The sequence below is a fragment of the Hippoglossus stenolepis genome, chromosome 11, assembly GCF_022539355.2.
Source record: "Hippoglossus stenolepis isolate QCI-W04-F060 chromosome 11, HSTE1.2, whole genome shotgun sequence".
In the NCBI taxonomy this organism is placed as follows: domain Eukaryota; kingdom Metazoa; phylum Chordata; class Actinopteri; order Pleuronectiformes; family Pleuronectidae; genus Hippoglossus; species Hippoglossus stenolepis.
This window is the reverse complement of record NC_061493.1, coordinates 24,612,293-24,628,646: the sequence shown is the minus strand read 5'-3', so window position 1 is coordinate 24,628,646 and position 16,354 is coordinate 24,612,293. Positions and strand designations below refer to the sequence as shown.

Sequence of the window (16,354 nt, the reverse complement as noted above, 5' to 3'; positions counted from 1 at the left end):
CTTCTGTGATGAATTCAATCATTTTGGCGATAACATACTTTTTAAACCTGTCAGAAGATTTGAACTAAAAAGTCAGTTTGCTTCAAACTGGAGAAACTGAAACAATCAGTCCAACATCTGATGAGTAACAGCAGCCATGTTGGAAACTGATGTGTTGTGAAAGTCCTGTGACCTTTCGTATCAGACTCCGGGACGTGATTAGCCTAGCTTAGCACAAGGTGTTAGCCTGGGTTGAAGTTGTCTGTGGTCAAAGTGGAGATGAATCAGTAGTTTTTAGTTTTAACGATGATGTTCGACGGTGTTGAAAGCTCTGACTCCAGCTGTTTTCAGACCTGAGCTCCAGGTGGAGTCCAGAGAATCCAGAGTTTGTGTTTCACAGCTGAACAACACAGCAGCAGGTTTTCATTTTAAAATAAATGTTTTTTATTGGTTTATTCACTTTCTTACATTTGAAGGAATAACCGATTTAATCAGGAAAGATAGTGATTCGTTTGTGAAAGACAACACAGACACTCAAGCTGATTTCACACATGACTCTGGAAAATATGTTGTGTAGTTAGTGTCTGTGAAGCAGCAGCAGCAGGTTGTCGGGTCCGACTCGTTCAAACAGGAACATGTGGAAACATCCAGGTGAGGGGCGGAGCCTGTAGAGCAGCAGGGCGGAGCCTGTAGAGCAGCAGGAGGCCGGACATGACGTATAAACTCTGCTGTGGAAAGATCAGTGTTGTTGTTTACAGCTCATCCACACCGGCGTCGGCCCTCATCACCAGAAGATCTGGAACCTCCTCGTGTTTCCAAGTGGACGTCTTCATCAGGAACACGTCAGGAACACGTCAGGAACACGTCAGGAACACGTCAGGAACACGTCTGGACTTCAGCTCAGGTCTGAAACAGCTGGAGTGATTCTGAATGTCGTCCAGGTGTCTGGGAGCTGGTTCAGGTGTAGTCGTCCTGTGGACAATGGAGGCCGATCAGAGAGGAAATGGAAAGTTCCCCATCAACGTGTCTGTTATCTGGATTGGGGTAGTGTGGTGGGGGTGGTGAGACAGGATTTCCTCTTTGAAACAAAACGAGTCAAAAATAAACTGGTGTTTATTTCAGGACTCATCGTGGAAAAATACAGGAGAAAAGATCAGATCAGACCAAGAGGTCAAATTATTCCACATCAGTTTAAATCTGTTTTCAGACATGAACTGAAGTTCTGACGTGTTCCTGACGTGTTCCTGACATGTTCTGTATGTGAGAACACAAATGTGTGAGTCAGTGTCCCCTCTCCAACAGCCTCATGGGGGATTTACCCAGGATTCCAGAGGGCCGTGTCCCTCTGCTGGGATCCAGCCGCTGATTTAGTGGTCTCTTTAAAGCTGCTGGTTATTTTTAGCCCGAGGTGGCGGCTGCTGCCGCTGCTGGTTTCCGGCAGGATGGCGATGAGAAGTGGACAAAGACTAATGAAGCGTCACGGCCGGGACGTTTTAGTTTTCAGCTGCTCCCTCAGTTCTGTGGCTCTGTTCTCATGCATAGACACAAAGTGTCGTCCTATGAGCTTCCACCTGATTAAGAGATTATTAATCCCAAAAGAAATGATTGTGCCAGCTTGCTCCAATATTACAGTTCAGAACAATATGTAGAATAAAATACAGGAAAAAATTAAGTCAAAAATAAAAGTGAAAATAAAAATAAGTAAAAGTTGTGTATTGCAAATGTGCAATACAAGGCAGAAGTGCTCTGTGGTGCTAAGTGGCGCTCTGTGCTATGTTGTGGTCTTTGGCGCTCTGTGGCGCTATGTGCTCTTTGGTGGTCTTTGGCGCTCTGTGGCGCTCTGTGCTTTGGCGCTGTGTGGCGCTCTGTCTGTGGCGCTATGTGCTCTTTGGTGGTCTTTGGCGCTCTGTGGCGCTCTGTGGCGCTATGTGCTCTTTGGTGGTCTTTGGCGCTGTGTGGCGCTCTTTGGCGCTCTGTGGCGCTATGTGCTCTTTGGTGGTCTTTGGTGCTCTGTGGCGCTCTGTTGTGGTCTTTGGCGCTGTGTGGTGCTAGGTGATACTCTGTGGCGCTCTGTGGGGGTCTTAGTGTTCCGCTAAACGTGCTGTGGTGTGACACTAGCATGGCGTGCATGTGGTGAGCGGCATTATCCATTATACTGAGTAGCTGCCTCAGCTTCCTCCTCTATGTCACCAGCTTCTGATGAGCTTGTTGAGGCTGTTAGTGTCCGCTGCCTTCACCCAGCTGCCCCAGCACACCACAGCATAGAAGATGATGCTGGCCACCACCGAGTGAAAAACACCTGCAGACACTGAAAGACTGTTTCTTGACCAGTCCAGTTTGTCTATGTGGACGTCCAGGTATTTGTATTCCTCAACGACATCCACCAGTGATCCCTTGATGGTGACTGCGTTCGGAACGGTCCTTTGCTTCCTAAAGTCCAACTAGTAACGTTGAGTTGCAGGCGGCCATCAGGACCTGGAGCCTTGCCCGGGCGTAAACCTAACTTCCTGTCCCTGTTGTCCTCGCTCCTCACAAGTTGTTTCCTTTCGCCGCTGCAGGAATGTTGGTTTCATCTGCTGTCCGCGCTGAAAGAAGGAAATGAACGAGATTCCAGGTGTTTTACTGGAGGTCTCTTACAGGAGAAGGTTTACCTGCACCAAACCTCAGAGCTGCTGTGCTCGGGTGTGAACGTGCTCAGAGTTGGATGTTATAGATTCTGTAGAAAGTAAACTGACCAGGAAGTAATCAAAAACAAAGATGACTTCCTCGACTGTTCCTGGAAGTAGATCGCATCACGTGTCTCGACCCGCTCTCATGCAGTCGTTACCTTCATTTATCACTGAAGCCTGTGTCCTACCTGCAATTCACCACTTTACCACTCAGCCCTTCCAAGATGTGGGAGGTTCCCAGGTGAACGTGCAGGTGTGAAGAGGTGTGAATGTTGTCGGTCATCCTGCAGTTTCCTGTTTCAGAACAAAACACAAAGCATCGCTTTTCAAGCTGCTGGCCTGTTTTTGTAGTGACTGGTCAGGTGACGTGGTCGATTAGTTTTAAAACTGTGTGTTCTAAAATGAAGACATAGTGTGAGACGTTATGCTAAAGTGAGGTGCAGAAGAAAGACACATTCTCTGTCATCACCTCATGTCAACAGGAAGTCTCTGACAGGATGCCCCTGTTGACCGTTGGTGGAGGTCCAGGACTCCTCAGCTTAGCCTGTCTGGGTCTTAACTCTGACCTACATGCAGCGTCATCTTGGACACCAGCAACTTCATTATCCAATAAATGCTGATAACGTCTGTGGGTCAGTCGGGGCGGCGAGGCTTTAAAAGGGCCGACAGGAAGGAGAAGGTTTACTTGTGGTCCTGGAGTCGTCTCATTCTGTCAGTCTGATAATATTTCAAACCGTGGAAAAAAATCACTAAATCCCCACAGTAAATGAACATGTTAATAAACACTTACATATAATCCTGTAAATAAATCTTTATTCTTCTTCTTCTGTTCGGTTTATTGGTGGATGGCAACCTACGTCAAGGTGTATTACCACCATCTAGGTCGTAACATGAAAACTAAATCTTTCCTTTTAGGACTTAACTATACTCGAGATCATTGAGAGGTGGAAATCATATCGAGCGAAATTACAGAAACATTGAGCCTTGTAATAAACAATCTCACTATATACCAAAATAAAAGCCATTAAAAAAACCTTTGTGTTAGAACAGTTAGAGGAATCAAGATGATCCAAATATAAATTAAAAACATGACTTTAAACCTTAAAATGACAAATAAAATACAACATTACAAATAATAACAAGGCCCAAAAATGTAAAATAGAAATGTTGTGCTTTGAGACCTGCACTGAACTCCAGATAATCTGCGGACATTCTCTGGAGGCACGACTGTTTCTACCTGCTGCTCCGCCCCGGACGCTCTGGACACTTCTGTGTGGTTGTGAACGAGTCCGAGCGAAGAATCTCCTGCTGCGTCGTTCATGTGTTAAAGACAAAGTCCAGAGAAAGTCCAGACATTCTCTGGAATCTGAAATATACACTTATATCAATCAATTGCACTGGAAGTTGAAAGGTTTGGATCAAGTTAAAAAGTGAACTAAGGGCTGCAGTTTGTTCCATGAGTCAGGTGCACGAAGAGGGAAGACTGGTTCTGGGTTCACATTGAACTGGTGTGATAAAGTCCATCTGCTTTCTGGAGTAATGCTGATAAAACTAATCTTCGTTCACATTTCAGACCTTTCTGTGGTGACTGTTAAAACAACTGATCCAGCTGTTGTAGGATGTTTGTTCTCTACCGAGATCAGCTGCAAATCTATGACTGTGTTGAGGGGAGATTCTCTGGTCAGCGTATTTTCCTCCTTCTCTTCCTTCTCCTCTTCTTACTACTCCTCCTTCCTCCTCCTACTTCCTCCTTCATTCTCTTCCTCTTCCTTCTTTCTTCTCCTCTTCTTACTACTCCTCCTACTTCCTCCTTATCCCTCGTTCTCCTCCTCTTCTGTCTCCTCCTCCTTCCTCCTCCTACTTCCTCCTTCATTATCTTCCTCTTCCTTATTTATTCTCCTCTTCTTACTACTCCTTCTTCCTCCTACTTCCTCCTTCATTCTCTTCCTCCTCCTTCTTACTCCTCTTCTTACTACTCCTTCTTCCTCCTACTTCCTCCTTCATTCTCTTCCTCCTCCTTCTTTCTTCTCCTCTTCTTACTACTCCTTCTTCCTCCTTATCCCTCTTTCTCCTCCTCCTTTTCTTCATCCTCCTCCTCCTCCTTTCTTCTCCTCCTCCTACTTCCTCCTTCATTCTCATTCTCTTCCTCTTCCTTCTTTCTTCTCCTCTTCTTGATCTTCATCCTTCCTCCTCCTACTTCCTCCTTCATTCTCTTTCTCCTCCTCCTTCCTTCTCTTCTTCCTCCTCCTCTTCCTCCTCCTCCTCCTCCTCCTCCTCTTGTCTGAAGAGGCCTCGACCCACATAGGGTCTGAGTTCTGAAAACCAATTTGTCAGATCTGAGTCAAATCTTCTTGAAACATAAAACGCGTCACGTGTGTCCTCAGTGAGTCTCGGTCAGACTTTGCTCTGATTGGTTCAGGGTCAGTAATCGGAGGCGGTGCAGCTCGGCCTCATGTTTCTGGATCAAATGAGAATGAGCTTTGTTTGGATCATTTCTGAGCGTCAGCTTCAGGAGCTTGGCTCATTGACGCATGAGGAAGGAGGGACTTTCAGTTTCTGCTCTGTTCATTGGGGAAACCACAGTCTGCTGCTTTGCCTTTTCTGTCGCACCTGATTGGCCGAGCTCATAAGAAACTTGGTCTTCATCTGACACTCGACTTCCTCCCAGGAAGAGCGTCAGCAGCCTGTTGACAGACAGAAGCTGAAGATCGTAGGACAAACCAGCACCGACGTCTCCTCAGTGTCGGACTCTGTGTTGTCTGGGAGGTACGTCCGTGGTAGCGCAGCTGTCGGCAAACCAGCTGTTCAGCCTCCATCTGCTCGCTCCTGCTGCCGGGGGAGGCCTGCGTGTGCTGGACCATGAGTGGAGCAGCGAGCAGAGGCCCCGCTGAGGGCCGCAAGGGTCCAGTCCAGGGTCCCTGCCGGGCCTCGTACCGCTGGCACCATTACAGGAAGCCTTGGTGGAGATCTGACCCCCAGCCTGAGCAGCTATTGGGCAGATACAAGTGGAGGACATCTGCTCGCCTGGCGCCGGGGGCAGCCAACACGTCCCCTCCCGAGGTCAAAGGGCCGAGAGTCCGGCCTCTTCACCTACGACTGGTCAGCCTCCCGGGGTTTGGCTCCGTCACAGAACGATTCCACGACGACCCGATGAGGCCCGGCTCTCTGCGCAGGATCCTCCCCTTCCTCAGGTCCATGTCTGAGCCCGGGACAGGTGATTCCCCGGAGAGGACGGTGCTAAGGAAGGCGGGATCAGCTGCAGATCGACGAGCTCCCGTCTTCAGCAGCTTCATTCGCTCGTTCTCTCCGAGTATCGGCATCAGGGACGATCCTGAAACTGACGGAGGGGAGTCTGGTAGGAGAGATTCACGTTTACCTGGCGTTGTGTTGTGTTCAGGCTGTGACAGAAAGTGGCGGTGTTAACTGTTCCTGAGGTCAGGTGGTGGTTCTCTGACCTTCGTCAGAGTCTCGCTGTCACTTCATACACGATAAAAACATTTGAGAATAACTCGTAGCTCTGTTAGTTTCTGAAGCGAAGCCCTTTGATTCGACTATAAACTGAATGTGGACGAGCTCCTCTGTCTTATTGTGTCTTGTTGTGTTGTCAACACCTTTAGAATGATTCTTCGTAAACAGACAAATACTTTGAACAAGTCAATCGAGTTTCGGCTCCTTGTATCAGTCGTTTGTGAAGATAAAGTTAATATCTTTGGTTTTGGGCTGGTATCCTGGATTAATAGTTCATATCTATTGATTCTTGATTGATGACTAACTTGTGTCAGCTGATCGCAGTGTGACGGGAGCAGTGTGATCACAGGGGAGGAAGAATTATCTCAGTTCTTTCACATGCTTCATGTTCCGATTTTCCTGGGGTGAAACCATCGTCAGCCTGCAGCTGCATCACAAAACATTACATGTACATTTACTCAGAGTCTATAATGCTCCAACATGCCGCCATTTTGAAGGTTAATTTATGCTAATTTAATTTTGCATTAGAAAACTGGCTGACATGCAGATGTAATATTTTGAGCCAGACGATAATGAACGTGTGTTTTCATGCAGAACTGACGCCTGCTGAGAAATCACTGCTTCACTTTTACAAACATCCGCCTTCAATTCTGTTTTTTCTAACATCATGAATCAGTGACCTTTCTGACTGTCAGGCTGCATGAATTATTAAAACTGGTTTATAAAAAACACATCTAAACACTCAGTAGAACTCAGTAGCCCAACAGGCCCTTGAACCTATAAAAGCCAGATAACAGTCCTCAATTATATCTGGTTATTTTCATCATAATCCATGAATTAATTAATCTAGGATTAATATCTCCATGATTATACCGAAAATATTCAGCGCACCTTGATCAGGGACGTGTTTTCAATAAAACTATGTTGTTGGAATGGAAATAATACTTTTATTTTTATTTCAGGGTTTGCACAGACCACTTTCTGTATAAGATTTATAGCAGTGAAACCAAAGCAGAAAGACTTTAACACCGTATACTTAAGCATATCATCATCGTGATGTTCAACAATCACAGCACATAAAATCATGTAGCCCTAGTGCTAATGCTGGTAGGAATACCATAATGGTGTTACCATGGCAACCAAAGCGCCTCATTCATTGACAACATGCCATTGTCAGACGCGCGCCGTCTACAAACCATCTTTTGCTTTACTTGTATTTAGCAAACAGTCGCCTCCAGTTTTCAAACTACAGCTCCCATAATGCTTTTAGTGTCGAGGGAGTGTTTGAATCCTCTGATGTTCAGACACTGAAGGAGACTTTCTGAGTTTTCATGATGTGACTCACACTGAATCTGAAACAAAGTTGTTCACATGAACATGAGGAACTTTCATCCCCCCCGTGCACCGCTGAGCGCTCCAATCAGCAGCTGAATGACAGCGACTCACTTCCTGTTTCTCCACAGCGCTCGACGTCAGTCAGCAGTGACGTGAGCAGGAACTGACTGAAACACAGGGCTAGTGTCAGAGTTCCCAGTAGCCCCAGAGCATGCTGGGTAAAAACCACAGTGCACCGAGTTCACACACACACACACACACACAGGGCTGATTCACTGCTCTCACACAGATTTCATGTGAAAATGAATGGCTACTGCTAATTGGAGGCTGTGTGTGTGTGTGTGTGTGTGTGTGTGTGTGTGTGTGTGTGTGTGTGTGTGTGTGTGTGTGTGTGTGTGTGTGTGTGTTGTGTGTGTGTGTGTGTGTGTGTGTGTGATTCTATGTGAGGACATTGCGGCCGGTCCACTTTCACAGAGCTGTTCACAGTTACGACTTGGATTTAAAGTGCATGTTAGCAAGTTTAGAGTAAGTTGATGCACATACACAAAGAAAGTGTGTGTGTGTTTTCCTTTTGTATGTAAACGTCCCCTTCACAATAAAAGCCCACACAGGAACAAAAGGCCAAGCGCCTGAGCTCATCAACCCTTCAGAGCTGCGGCGGTGGGAAAGTGAAGCTCCCACTGAGGAGCCCATTCAAACAGTTACATCTGAAAACACGCTGTTTTGTCTCAGCGCTGGTGTCCATCCAGAGCGTCTCCACTCGTCTCTGCAGAGAGGACTCATGGGAAAACACAGTTTGTGGTTCTGCTCCGGAGACGTTAGAGGACTCTCCTGAGGCAGGTCTACAGGAGTAAATATAATTAGAAGCGTCTTTCTCAGTGACGTTTAGTAAGTCGATCCTAAACCAACAATTATTTCAATTAGTGATGAATCTACAGATTTGTATATATATATAGATAACTACAAATAAACAAGTGAAACGCATCACTGTTGCTATGGTGACGCCTGGTGGAGTTTCCAGCCTCTGAATCTGAGACTTGTGTAAACTGGTCTCGTGTCAGTTTGAAAACTCTGGGTTTGTGTTTCAGTCTGAACAGAAACGGAGACTTTAGTAAACGATGACACGTTCTCTTCCTGATTGGTTCTCATCAGTCACGTGACTCGACGACCAGCGGTGAACACAAAGCGTCGCTAACACTTCCTGTCAGTAACAGTTCCACCTCGTCGTCGCTCAGAGAAAAGAAATCCCTGCTCCGACTCTTCACCTTCACTGTCATTTTCATGATGTTAAATGGTTGTAAAATGAAAACGTCTTCGTGTGGACGCAGCCTCGTGGATCAGAACCAGCTCTGACCAGTCAACATGTCCGCCATCCTTCTCTCAGTGAAACAATTCATCCTTCAGTCGCCTTTCTCTCTCCTCTCGTCTCCTCTGCTGCTCTCGTCAGCCTGATAGGGGGTGACACTGCCTTTCACCTTTGACCTCTGAGACGACCCCCTCCCCCACCCCCCTCCATGCAGGCCTCTGCTGTGATTGACACTTCGATGCAAATGCAGCAGCGTCCTGCTGAAGTCAGCGTGTTTAAATATTAAACAGAGTCCCTGTCAACAAAGAGTGAAAAACTCACAGTATGAATTATTACACAGCTCAGATGATTCGTACCAGCCTGGACAGATGGAGGTCCCCTGGTGTCCCTTCACAGGACGGCTCCTCGCCTGACGTCAGCAGACCTGGACAAGTCCATTCATCTATTAGTCCGTCAATCAAACGATAATCTGCATCTTTTTAGTTAGTGATGAATTGTTTCAGTCATTTCAAGCAAATACTGTGAAAACACTAAATATTTCAGTTTGTTTATTTCTGTCATTTCCTCTCTGAGACGCGTTAAACGCCAGTGGGATCTGACCACGGCTCCGCCCACACCAGCACTCATTAAACCACACAAATATTAGTTTATTTAAGTGTTATTGACTAGTTTCTCTGATTGTTAAACATGACCTGTGTTAAATATCAGACTCCCTCATTATGGAGTGAACTGTTTTAAAATCATGTTATTTTCATTTTGAATTTTAAAAGTCTTCACAGCATCTGGTGTAGTTTTGATCTGTGGCTCCGCCCACACCGGCATGTTTCTGTTTTAAAACTCCTCGTTGTTGCTGTGGTTACGCCGGTCGTCCACATGACTGGAGTTTGGACTTGTGTTGATGTTGTGGACAGAAAATCAGCTGGAACAGGTTGTGTGTGTGTGTGTGTGTGTGTGTGTGTGTGTGTGTGTGTGTGTGTTCTCGGTGACACACCCCTCTCTGTTCTCTCCATGGTGTCAACCTCCCCCCCCCCCCTTCCTGTTGAATGGTTCCATCTTGATAAAGCTGTTACGTGATGTTGCTGCTCTGTGATTGGAGAAGAAGACCTGTTGTTTTTACTGGTTGCTATGGAGACCGGACCTGCCTGCTGCAAAGGGGAAAATACAGCGAGACAAAGCAGCCTCTGTCTGTCTGCTCTCTGTGTGTCTCTCTGTCTGTCTCTCTGTGTGTCTGTCTGTCTGTCTCTCTGTCTGTCTGTCTCTCTGTGTGTCTGTCTGTCTGTCTCTCTGTCTGTCTCTCTGTCTCTCTGTCTGTCTGTCTGTCTGTCTGTGTGTCTGTCTGTCTGTCTGTCTGTCTGTCTGTCTCTCTGTCTGTCTGTCTGTCTCTCTGTCTGTCTGTGTGTCTGTGTCTGTCTGTCTCTCTGTGTGTCTGTCTCTCTGTCTGTCTGTCTCTCTGTGTGTCTGTCTGTCTGTCTCTCTGTCTGTCTGTCTCTCTGTCTGTCTGTGTGTCTGTCTGTGTGTAACATGTCCGTTAGGTACAGTCTTCAAGTTGAAATGTTTTTCACCTGTACAGTTTTACAGTGTGTTGTTGTGTTCAGAGTCAGTGTTTGTTTGATCAGGTCTGTGATCAGCTTGTCAATCATCCACGTTGATTAGCTCCTCCTCCTCCTGACTCCTCCCCAGGCTGCAGTGCATGATGGTCTGTCGTGTTTGATGTAGCTTCAGTTAAGCTGTGAACACGTGGATGATCTGACCTCAGTGACTCGAGTCAGGCGGCGGCTGATGTGCGTCCTCAGCAGCGTGAGTTTAGAGTGTGGACAGGTGCTGGACACTCCCCACATCACACACATTCCCACTGGAGGTTAGGCCAGTGTCCAGTTACACACACACACACACACACACACACACACACACACACACACACACACACACACACACACACACACACACACCATGGGATTTATCAGTTTCCCAGGTGATGTCTTCAGACGACCAATGAGACTCAGTTTCCTGTAATGTGCGGTCATGAAGTGTCTCAGCTGAGTTATCGATCAGTTATCAATGAAGTTTATCATTTATTTTCTGTTGATCAATGAATTGGTTTCTTCGGTGAAGGAGGAGATGTTTGGAGCAATGAGCCTTTCATTTCACTGGAGTACAGTAACTGAGCCAATGTTAGTCACTCAGTCGTGTGTGTGTCCGACAGCAGACAAATCATTTTCACGCTCCGGTAAACACCGCGGGCCGGGCCTGTGGTTTTTTGGCGCCCAGTCGGGTGGCTCTGACCTTTCTCCTGGGTCATCCAGTGGCCCCAGACAAATATAGAAGCTTAATCCGTCCGCCTCCGCAGGCGGGGACGACTTCCTGTGGGCCACTGCCGCGCTTCAATTCATCTCTCACAATAAAGGTGCAGCAGAGTTTTAAAAAGCAGACGGAGCTGGTGATTGGTCGACATGAAGCTCTGTGAGGTTTTTGAAAAAATGTTGGATGGGACATTACACCTGAATGAGTTTGGTTTATTTGATGAATTGATTCTAATTAAATACAAACATTCACTTAAGCTGCTCTCAGACATGTACTGAGCTCTGCAGATACTCTCTCTGGAGGAAGTGCATGTGTGAACGCAAATGTCCGAGTGAGATGCTGCGCAGTTTCAGGTTTCACCGGACCTCCTCCTATAAAGTCTGTGGGGGGGTGACGACGGTGTCAGGTGATGTCAACATGATCACGTGACCTCTGCAGCAGAGGTAACACGTCACTTCCTGTCTCTGTCTCTGCACCCGGCTGCCCCCCCTCTCACCTGAACCAGGAGGAGGATCTGATGCTGTGAACGAGTCTGTGCAGAAAACCTGCTGCTGAGTTGTTCAGCTGTGAAACACAAACTCTGGAGAAGCTCTGGAGACGAGTCTCTGGAGACGAGTCTCTGGAGACGAGTCTCTGGAGACGAGTCTCTGGATTCCACCTGGAGCTCAGGTCTGAAAACGGCTTAGTCAGAGATCAACTGATAAGACTTTGGTGGGCAAAGGTCAAAGTCAAGGCGCCTTTAGTCAATTCCTTTACCTTTTGATCAGTTGTTGCTTGGACTCCAAGATGAACTGATTAGATTTCAGGGGTCAAAGGTCAAATTGACTTCATATTATTGTGAATGAAATGTCAGGAACAGCTGAAGTGTGGTTGGAGGAGACGTACAGTGGCAGGGTGAGGATCTAGTATTAATTTAAGTTGCTGCTTTGTTTGAATTCAGTATTACTGTTTTCTGAGAGTCTAACAGGAAGCTTGGAGAGATTTAATCAAATCGATACAATCCAATAAAAAGAGAATTAAAAATAAACTCATCTGGATCTTTGAGCCACAGACTGATGTTTTGACTCAGACATTGTTTATGATGAAGGTCAAGAAAAGTTAGAGGAATGTTAAATTGATTTATTCGGTCTCAGTCAGGGACACTCACCTCTTTGGATAAACAGATGTTTGTACAGTTGTGATGTGAATGTGTTAGTAAAGCAACATGTGGTTGAATCAGCTCTGCTCCACTCAAATCAGATCGTTAATATCTGAACAAAGGAGACGTGAAGCTCTCACCAGATAAATAAAGGAAGAGATAATGTGGGGAAGGGAAATGTAATCAGAGTTTGAAGTTCTGCACTGGATTGTTGGGTTTCTGGGTTTTTCTGAAATTGTTTGAATAATGAATGAGGTTTGGTTCACGCTCTCATCTTCAAACTGTTTGTGTCCCGTGCTCTCGGCTGAAGTCTCAGTCCGGCGTCAGCAGAGTGTATTTTCATCAGGGAACGTCCCCGTTGCTCCGTCCTGATGTCAGTGGAGGTTTGCGTGATGCCGGGCTGAACCAGGACGGAGGTTCAGGCAGGTACGAGTTGTTATGTAACGCCAGCAGCTGGCCACGCTCGCTCTCTCTTGCTCTCTGTCTTCAGCTGATGATCTGGGAGCAGCTCGCCGTCCTGTCCCCACTTCCCGTCTTTGTTCCGCTCATCTGTCGGCTCCGAGGCGTCCACATGTCTCTTCAGCGGCAGAGGACTCGGATAATTAGCCGAGCTCGAGTGCGAGACAGAGACAGAACAGAAGAATACTTCAAACTAGCTTTCTTTTCTTTCTCTGTGGCCGCTGCTCTCTCACTCTGCAGCTCTGAGCGGGAGCAGGTGCGACTCCCTTCTCGTCTCCCAGGGGTTCCTAAGCTCCAGCTCTGACGCAGGTGATTTACTATGCAGCCAGAAATAGTCTCCTCAAAATGTAGATCCTCAGCTGCCTTCAGCACAAACACGGCGTCCTGCCTCAGCTCCACTCGCTTCATGTGACCGCACGTCATCTACAAACTGCTGCTTCGTCTCAAACGCTTCAGCTCGACTCTCAACATTTTACAACAAAGACGAAGCAAAACAAATGTGAGTCTGAGACTGAAAGTTCATCCTCGGGTTCTGGAGCTTTTGATCACAGCACAGATCTTCCTCCGCAGATACACCCAGTGGTCGGAGACATTATGTTTTCAGGTTGTCGGTCCGTCTGTTTCATCCTTGTGAACACAATATCTCAAGAACACTTCGAGATCATTCTTTCAAATTTGGCACAATTGTTCACTTAGACTCACATTTCAACTGATTCGATTTTGGTGGTGAAAGGTTAAAGGTCACGAAGACTTCGTATGAGTCTAGATAAAAAATTAATGTCGACTGAAACCGCACCTGCTGGTGGAAGCATAGAACCACAGTGTGGTGATTCTAGTTCTCACTCATGTTGGTTTAATGTCTGAGGTTCAAAGTCCATTGTTGACCTTGAGGAAGCAGAAAGGTTAACCGCCTCGTTCCCATGGAAACGGGGCAGCTACCTCCTCGAGAATTATATGATACGAGCAAGACGACGCAGAACTACACGTTTTATTTTATTTGTTACAACCTGAACTTAAGTTCCTAGTGACTCAGCTGACTCGGAGTCAGCGCACATTTCTTTATTGTATTTCCACCGTGACCTTGTGTCAGGACCAGATGGTAAAATGTGGAAGTGATTAGAGCAGCATGAAGTTTCCCTGTTCTCTTTCACTCAGATGGTAAAAGTGAGACGTTCATTTAAAACTATGCAGAGTTACATGTGTGGATTAGTGGACTCGTGTTAGATGGTCTGTATTTATATCGCACTATTTTAGTCTAAATGACCATCAAGGCACTTTACACTACAGCTTTACTGTCCCCACACACATTCACAGCCATCAGGGGCAGTTTGGGGTCAGTGTCTTGCCCAAGGGCACTTCGGATTGTGTAATAACCCAGTGTGTGTGTGATTGACTGCAAAGGTCTAACAATTTGAAACGTGTGTTTATTTAGATCACCATGTCAGTAGAGTTCACACCTCCACCTCACTCAAATTCAATCTGCACCAAATCACACACTTACTGTATATCGATACCTCTCCATATGTCTGATTGTTTTCACCATGAATTACTCTGAGAAATCAATAAGAATGTTAAACAACATCAATCTCTCAATGTGAAAAAAAGTGCCAAAGATCCCTGGACCCGCCCCCTGATCCAGATCCAGTTCTTCTCTGACAAATAAAACATCCTGCACCAGGTTTACTGGAAATCAGTTTAAACCATCTGAGACAGAGACACAGCAGCAAACGTCCGTCATTTACTTTTCTGTGAAGATTTTACCTAAAAATTAAATGTCCTTATGTCAGAACACCTATATTAATAATCTCAATATTTTAAACATATAATATAAACTGTCTAATTTAATCCCTGTTTGTTTATTGCTCTGTAATCTCTCTGGGTTTGTTGCGTTACTAATAATATTCAAGATTCAAGCAGTTTTATCATCACACTGGTTTATCAAATATAATCATGTGAAAAAGAGAAATAAAGTCAGTGATAAATCACAATATAAATAATAAGATAAAGTTACAGTAATAGAATAAATCTGTTTTTACAAAATGAATATACAGAGCTGACCTGACATCATGGTAACAGTGTGCTGCTGACCTCTGACCTCTGCTGAGCTGAAAGTTGATTCCTCCTGACGTCACTCTTCCTCTGCTCCACTGGACTGATGAACAGAGCGTAGCGGCACAGCGCCCTCTGCAGGTTCACACTGAGCTCTGCACGCTCAGTGGAGTAACCAGGCCCTCGCTCTCTGGCCCATGGTTGTTGTTGGTCCTTTAGCTGAGTGAAGATTTAAAAATCTGTCATTGTGATAATAAATAGATAGTTTAATATAACTGATTGAAACTTTAAAATCAATGAAGTAATAATAATTATAAAAATAGTAAAATAAGAGATCAAATGTAAACCTGTTCCTGCAGAACAGCGCCTCCTGCTGCTGTTCATGACTGTTTCAGCGTGAGAGTGGTTTGTGATGCGTCCTCTCTGTGGTTTCAGACGTTAAAGGTCCTCCCGCTCATCGCTTCTCCTGCGGCCAGAGTCCGTACACTGACAGTGGAGCCTGGGAGAGGAAGTTCTGCATCCTGACGGACAGCCAGCTCGTCCTGCTCAACAAGGACGACGAGGTCAGAGGTCACGGCGCCGCTTCAGAAACACTGAAGTCAGGTCAGATTATTGTTCTGTAACTCTCTCTTTGTCTCTCTCTCTCCAGGCCACAGGTGAAGCTCAGGAGAGCCCCACGGACTCAGCGAAGGGGCGGAGTCTCCGCAGGACGGTCAGCGTCCCCTCAGAGGGACAGTTCCCAGAGTTCCAGGCAGAGGGCACCCCCGTGACAGGTAAGACTGTAACAGTCTTAAGTTACGACACTGAGAGAGAGAGAGAGAGAGAGAGAGAGAGAGAGAGAGAGAGAGAGAGAGAGAGTGTGTGTGTTCAATATGTGGCAATATTATCATTCTACTAATACTAAAAACTACTTTATTAAACTACTGCACTTAAATACAGTAAAGAAAACATTGTGTAAACATGTCTGGTTCAGCTCCACGTAGTTCACATGTTTCTCAGACTCAGTGTCAGGTGAACGTTTCTCTGAACTCACAATGAGGCGTTCAGGTGCAGCCTGTAATTTCGCTGCTCTGTGTGGGAGCGTCTGCTGCAGCCGGGGAATGTGTGAAGACAAAGCGTCCAGTGTCGGTCCGTCCGTCTGGGGGAGCAGGAGTGACCCTGCTGCCCCCGGTGGGATGCCTGGGCAGAGGGGATTCCCACCCGAAGCTGCAGGGGACCAGGGTTGGTTTAATGTCACGTTACCATATGAATCTGGTGAAACGCGACATCCTTAAAGTGTAAACTGATCAGTTTATGTTCATGATACTCAATGACAAAGTTTAGCATAAAAAGTAGCACAATATAAACATAGAGCACATATCAAACATTCACATTAAAAGCAATTCTAAAAAGGTGAGTTTTGATTAGAGTTTTGAACATGGTAAGGTCGGTGCAGTCACGGACGTGTTTGGGGAGAGAGGGAGGGGGCGGCCCAGGTCCGGTGCTTGGTCCTGAGTGGATGGGAGAGGAGATTATTCTGGGTATGTATAGGCAATAAATTTGGATTTAAACCTCGTCCATCACCACATTTAAAGGGTTTTAGTCTGTTTGTAAAAATATGATTTATTTAGTGTTTAACACCACAAGATAAAACCACACGAAACAGAAATA

The 16,354-nt window shown here is 46.0% G+C and overlaps 1 protein-coding gene across 4 annotated transcripts in view; it reads left to right on the top strand.

The window, feature by feature from the left end:
* The window catches only part of rasal2 (RAS protein activator like 2), a 45,555-nt gene that overhangs the window by 2,326 nt on the left and 26,875 nt on the right, over positions 1-16,354 (top strand). Inside the window, exons 1-3 of one of the 4 annotated variants that reach the window (XM_047341991.1) lie at positions 5,371-6,003; positions 15,140-15,267; positions 15,354-15,477. In XM_047341991.1, the coding sequence (XP_047197947.1) occupies positions 5,508-6,003; positions 15,140-15,267; positions 15,354-15,477 (748 nt within the window). In that variant the 5' untranslated portion in view covers positions 5,371-5,507. Of the gene's footprint in view, positions 1-5,370; positions 6,004-15,139; positions 15,268-15,353; positions 15,478-16,354 lie in introns of those variants that run through there. The other 3 variants (XM_047341992.1, XM_047341990.1, XM_047341993.1) reach the window with 3 other exon arrangements.